Below are 6,799 nucleotides of genomic sequence, written 5' to 3'. Positions count from 1 at the left end.
TATCACTTCATGGTATCTAAAATTACGGAGTATGCCCCGGAGATGATGGTGGGTGAATCGGACTCGGATTCCTCCGACGAAGATTGATGGTTTTAGAAGTTTTTGTGTAGGTTTTGTGGGTATATCTCTATGTAAACCCTCACAAGACTATAACTCGTCCACTAGGGTCTCTTAGGGGTTCAAAGGCTTGATGCATGTGCTAAGTGCATCCGTTATTCCTACGACAAGGAGTTAGATTTTGCGTTTCAATAAATGTAGTAACAAAAATTGTACATCTTTCTAGATTTTGTTTTCTGTTGGGTATAACCAAAAGTCGGTAAGGTTGTAAACTGCAAACTGTGTCGGTGAGTTCAGGGTCGTTTTGTTCCAAGATTACATCAATGTCGACTATACGTTAGCCGACAATGTGAGAAATTAATTAAATGCCGACTATAAGTTAGTCGACAAGGTAAGAACACAATAAGATTTCGGCTAGTAAAACATTTACAACAATCTTCTGTGTGTCAAAAATAATAAAGTCGGCATTGTTATTTTGAAAGAAGCACGCCGGCCATAGTTAGTTGTTATCTTCTTCATTTGTCGACCTTGCGACTTTTCATTCTTTCATAACTGAAAGTGTTGATTTCTTATTTAATTTTGAGTATGATTTCATACAACATCTTTGCAATCCCCTTTTTAGAAGTGTTTGGGTAGAGTGCTTTCATTTCTGTTGCAAAAAATATTCTCAAAACAATTTTTTTATCAAAAATCTTACTACATAAGTTCAATAAAAAAAAATTCATATCCTAAATTCATAATATCAGAAGTTTTAATCTACTCAATTAATTAATCTAAACTCAATCAATTAACCTGATCAATTTTTGTGTTAATTAAACAAGGGTATATTAGCCAATTTGAAAATAAAAGGTTAAGGGGTGTTGTGTTTTACTCCATAATGACTCGGGTTTTGTCCCATTAGGTATATCCCAATTTGGCGAGGCAAATGATTTCCGTTTTTTTTTCTTCCAGTTTTTTGTTTATATGTACGGTGTAGTGGGTGCATGTAATCATCTCATCAGTAGGCCAAGTGTCTTTGTCCTTGTTTTAGTGATCGTTGTCGTATGCGTCAAAAATAATTTCACTTTTCTAAAGTATATGATAAGAAAGAGTTCGTTTCCACAGAGAGGCAATTGTAGTTATTATATTTTCAATTTCCTAAGTAACCAATTGGGAGGAATTTCTGATTTTTATGCAAGCAATAAAATTAAATCAAAAGCAAAGTAAATTGGAGAAAGTAATCAAAAGTTGAGAATATTGGTCAAGGAGTTCATCTTCAATCTCAAAAAAGTGCTTGCATACATGATTAGAATTACTTATCATCAAAAGCCCTAGACTATTATGTGAGCAAGATAACCCGTTAATTTTCTAAGTTCATCAACACACACACATTAGAGCTACGTATGTGAATTCTACCTAAATAATACCTTAACGCCTTGCGCTAATTAAGCTCAATTCCTAGTAGTATTAAGTTTCAGCAATAGGCTAATCAATGCAATTGTCATACATTGCGTATGACAATTCGGACAATAGTCAAACTCTACATATGATCACAAGAGTGTATCACTACAAACCATGATCATATCATGCTACTTGTATTTTGGGTTATCGCTTGATGAAAAACTCTAAATTAGCTACGGACAAGGATGTGAATTCAATTGATTGGCCACTCAACTAAAGAAACATCTAAATCCTATCACAATACATCAATCATGTGGTTATAATCAAGCAACAAGTTCTCGAAATCGGACTACATCCTTAACCAATAACATTAAATTAGCTACTCATAGCTATGGAGTTCATCGACATAATTATAATGAATAAATAAGATGAAAATAACCAAAGCAAACCCTAAGATATCCGGCTCTCTCCAAAGCTCCAAATAGAATACGTGATCTCCAAAAAATTGTAGAAGTCTTCCTTTAATAGCTCTCTTGTTTCCAAATTCCACCAAGTCATCAAACCCATTTGTAAAAATAGCTCGATAAAATCTTTCCCGAAAAGTATTCGCTGGAAAACCGGGGCCATCGCTGAAATTTGGACGGAGAAGTCACCTGAAAGTAGTTCAAGTGATCGGGAAATGTGTCGTCGGCCACTGTTCACCGGGGTCAAAATAACGGTCAACTGTCAAAGTTGACTGCTGACTAACGGTCAAAAGAGTCAGCTGAGTCTGGGGGTGAGTCAGTTAACTGACTGGTCTAACTGGTCATGACCTAAACCATTTTGCAGGCCAGACTTGATATTGCACTATCATGGTGCATACACTACACCAAATTCCTGAAATAGTAACTAAAATTAGGTCGTTACGAAATTCCTGTTACAAATGGCCGTTACAAAAAGTTTGTAACATGCACAAGCAATTACGAATATTTCAATAATTTGTAACAGAGGTCAGCCGTTACGAAATTTTTTATAGGTGTGCCAGTCACACACTTGCGTCGTAACATATGCAGTTTGTACGTGTTCCCTTCACATGCGTGCCTTTTCCTCCCATGCCTTAGTGAATCGATGAATCCATTTTTTTTCATTTCTCATTTTCTTTCTCTTTCTATTTTCTGCTCCTGCCTCTCTTCTCTTCAAACCCTAAAAGGATATCAGAAAAACCCTAGTGAAACTATTAGCTGAGAAAAGCTTAGATTTGTATTAGGAGTGAACTGGAATCACGATTCTCATGATTCTAGATCTGTATTAAGGTTTCAAAATAAGTTCATCAAAAAGAGAAAAGACAAACCCTAGAACCCAGTAAACCAAATCTGTAATCGGATTGTCCAGGTTTTTAATCGGATTCATCCAGTGAAGTAAATAGGTATTAATTTTATGAACTCGCTTAATTTATGTTAACCCTAAAAAAATAATTTTACTTTTGTGTTTTTCACTAAAATATAATTCTTCTGATTTCGGTTTATGCAATTTTCCAGGTTTGTGAAGAGAATGATGTTGATATTATTACTTCTAAGGTATTCAAACATTATTGCTTCCTCTAATTTCAATTTCTTAATTTATGTTTTTTTTGTTAAATTTTTTTTCCTGCTGATTTGGGGTTTAGATATGTGAATCTGGGTACTTTACTGATCTTTTTTTGTATTTTTTTTCTTTTCTATGTTTTAGTGTTGCTGGTGGTGGTGTAGGTAATTGAGGCTTTGTGTTCTTCGGTGGAGTCGCAACAGCTTCAGGTGGAGGTGGTTCTGTAGGGGATTGAGTAGACTTTAAAGCATTGGTATCAGAAGCGAATGATTAAGATGATGAAGAAGATGAGAGTGGTGGGGAGGTTTGTTATTTGAAACCTTTAAGAGTAATATTTCATTATTTCTTTGAAGTCGTTTAAAATTATTAACATTGTTTTAGGTTGTTTTTATTTTGCAGTAAGATGATGAAGATGATTAGTATAAGGAAAAGCAGCTCTAGTTCCCTTTTCATTTTGGTTCTCTAGATGTTTCTCTTAGTAATTGTGCAGCTTAATTCTTAGTTTTCAAATCAAGATATACATGGCCGTAATAAAGGTTTTAGGGGCCCTAGGCGAACTTACTGAAACGGGGGCCTATACAAGCAAAATGACTAAAATTCTGGTGATTTGATGTAAAGTTATTACAGATTTTCAAATCATAATGCAAAAAAAACAACAACTAAAAACACAAAGCAAATACCTTATCTTATAATAAAAACTGATCTTCCTGCCCTTTTTGACGCGAAATATTCAATTATACTATCCAAATTAATGTTATCTAAAATCTCAATCTCAATAGATAACATTGCTAACCCATTCAACCTTTCTTGTGACATCGTCGACCGAAGATAATTCTTGATTAACTTCAACTTCGAAAAACTTCGTTCGGCCAGGCGACTGTAACTGGAATTGTCAATAAGATTCGGTATGCTATTAACGTATTCGGATAGCAACCTTCCATATCTTTTAAGAAATTCAATACTTCAATTGCTTTACCGATTTCGACAGGCATATAACTTTTTAAAACTTTCAATTCCACATATAAATCATACCCATTAATATTGGAACTTATACCATGCTTTAAATGACTCTCGAGATTGATACAAGAAGCCATTAAGATATCATCATCAAGAGAACGCAACTGATCAACAATATATAAGAATCCAAAAATTTCTGCGAACTCTTCAAATCGCTTCACGACAGTGTCGAGATGCATATCCTTATTTTGAAGCAAATTACTAATTGAATTAACCACAAGCAGTAGATGGTGCCAAACAACCATCCCAATTATGAATTCAAAATTTTCAAATTCATGCTCTAATAGTGAAGAAGCTTCAGCTCTTGTTTCTGCAGTAAACTCGCTGGACTCTGACAAGTAAAGTAAGCCTCTTGAATTTTCGGATCTTGGAATCGTATTTCTCTAATAGCCTCAATATGGATTTCGCATCGAGTATCTGACAATGCTTTAACTGTGAGACCACCAACCTTATCTTGATACACTTGCCAACGCTTAGTAGATGCTGAAAAAAACTTAAACAAATGTTGCACAACCTTATAAAATGTTACTGCCTTGGGACATGATTTAGCCATATCCAAAATCAAAAGATTTAGACTATGACAAGCACATGGCATGTAAAATGCTCTAGGATTTACTTCAAGTAACCTGTTTTGCACCCCCTTGTTCTTTCCACTCATATTAGATCCGTTATCATATCCTGTCCTCTAATATCATCAATATTAAGATTAAGCTTATACAAAAAAGATTTAAGTTCTTCAAAAAGTCTTTCTACCGTCGTCTCTTCTACTTTCAAAAAACCTAAAAAGAATTCTTCAACTTTCGTCAGAGTTGCCAAAACATCTACACACCTTATAACAACAGACATTTGTTCTTCACGACTTTTGTCTGAAGTACAATCAAGTATCACAGAAAAGTACTTGGCTTCTTGAATCTTTTTAACAATTTTTTCCCCAACATGACGTGCCAACAATGAAATCAATTCATTTTGGATTTGGGGTCCAAGATAATGATGATGAATGTCATTTTCTTTAATACGCCTAAAATGTTCTTGCATTGCCAAATCAAATTCAGAGATCATTTCAATAAAGCTCAAAAAATTACCGTTATGTGGTTCGCCAATCTTGCCGACATCTCTACGGAAATCCAAATTATTCCTGACAAGAGTTTTAACAAGGGACACTATTCTTATCAAGACTTGAATCCAATAATCCTTCTCTTTCTTGATCTGTTCCTGCATCTCTTTGTCTATGGTCACCTTCTTTTGCAATATGTTTTCCAATTCCACCCACTTATTAAGATTTATAATATGTCTTGAATAAGTTTTATGACCGCTAAGTTTAGCACTAATATTTTTCCAATCCTTAGAACCCTTTGTATCTAACTGAAATTTTGTTCCATCTTGTTTAAATAACTTGCAGCAAAAACAAAAAACTCTATCCACAGTACTTGAATACACTAGCCATTTCCTGTCCCAACTTTCCCCATTCTCCATCTTCCGCAGGTAGTGATCATGATTGAAGCATCTATTATATTTATCAAGAGGAAGCCGAAAATTCTTATCTATTCCCCTTATTGGACCTTTTTTTTACCAAGATATCTCTCACACTTTGGTAAATATTGTTACCCAAATTTCCCGGATCATAAATATTTACTAGTCCATATTCTTTATGTTCAACTTCATCTTGCACAATCTCATTTGTATTAGATAATGATAATTCTTCCCCACTTGGCTTTTCATCTTGCTGGGTATCATTTGTATTTGGTGGTGACAATTCTTGCCCTGTTGGTTCTTCATTTTGCTTATGTGCATTTTCATCATTCTCCAACAAATCATCATTTGATTCCATCTCATTAACCAAATTTTCCCATTCTTCATCATTGTCATTCATTGTTTCTTCATGGATGTTACTATTTCAAACCAAATATTTATTCATTGCTCCTCGTACAGAATTTTTAAGTTTTTCAGCTCTTGCCTTAGTCTTTTTTTAGAAGCACCACTCTTGCATTTTGTTCTTCTAAATGGACCCATGATTGGAATCAATGTTTGATCAATTCAAGAATCCAGAGATACAAAACATGTTCACAAACAAAGCCATTTTGTATGTCCATGTCAATTAACTAACAATTGAAATTTAACAATCACCCATTTGACAACAAGAATAATACAACATAAACTAATTCTATTTAAAGAGTAAAAACTTAAACATTGAATTGAATCAGAATTTGGCAATATATGAAATCAATTGTTCACTAAATTGCAATATCAGTACCATTTGATTCTTCATGTATGTGTTAGGGATTCACTTGATGTTTATGCAACGACATGTTTGATTAACTTCTGATTCTAACTTCTTTGAGAAAGATAGTCTTTTATTTGGAAGAATCAGTAAATTTCAGTAAAAGAGTTTGGGAGATAAATACAGATAACTATATGAACAGACCAATTCTCAGTTTTTATATACAATAACTAATGGATTATTAAATAAAAAGTAGAAAAAATAAAAAGAGTTAGACTATTGGTCGGAACTTACCTGATTACAGTAGTTTAATCTTCTTCTTCTTTTCTAATTAGAGACCGATCGACGGAAACCCTAAAGATTTCTTACATACAGAGAGATAATAGAAAAAGGGGAAAGAAAGAGTTGCAGTCAAAACCGATAAATCCAAACTTAGTTTTTATTGTTAAAGTGGAATATTCCGTGATCCTCTACTCACTGGGTCACCGCCGACACAAACCAAATTTTTTCCAAACATACCCTATAGCAACAAACCTATAATTTGGGGACCCTAAGATTTGGGGG

The 6,799-nt window shown here is 34.0% G+C and overlaps 1 protein-coding gene across 1 annotated transcript; it reads right to left on the bottom strand.

Moving 5' to 3' along the window:
* Nucleotides 1–4,297: 4,297 nt before the first annotated feature.
* Nucleotides 4,298–5,887, bottom strand: LOC113335696 (zinc finger MYM-type protein 1-like). Its single transcript, XM_026581716.1, has 3 exons — nucleotides 5,588–5,887; nucleotides 4,786–5,379; nucleotides 4,298–4,702 (listed from the first exon to the last, which is right to left on the bottom strand). The coding sequence occupies exons 1-3, from the start codon at nucleotides 5,885–5,887 to the stop codon at nucleotides 4,298–4,300; spliced, it is 1,299 nt and encodes a 432-aa protein (XP_026437501.1).
* Nucleotides 5,888–6,799: the final 912 nt, after the last annotated feature.

This window comes from Papaver somniferum, unplaced genomic scaffold, assembly GCF_003573695.1.
Source record: "Papaver somniferum cultivar HN1 unplaced genomic scaffold, ASM357369v1 unplaced-scaffold_15, whole genome shotgun sequence".
Lineage (NCBI taxonomy): Eukaryota > Viridiplantae > Streptophyta > Magnoliopsida > Ranunculales > Papaveraceae > Papaver > Papaver somniferum.
Note: the sequence above shows the minus strand (reverse complement) of the source record. Positions and strands in the feature narration are given on the sequence as shown.

Coding starts and splice junctions, on each gene's coding strand:
- LOC113335696 (XM_026581716.1), bottom strand. CDS start 5,887: ATGAATGACAATGATGAAGAATGGGAAAATTTGGTTAATGAGATGGAA. Junction 5,380..5,587: donor AAAGTGTGAGAGATATCTTG/GTAAAAAAAAGG, acceptor ACAAAATTTCAG/TTAGATACAAAGGGTTCTAA. Junction 4,703..4,785: donor TCTTTTTAGGTTTTTTGAAA/GTAGAAGAGACG, acceptor TGATGATATTAG/AGGACAGGATATGATAACGG.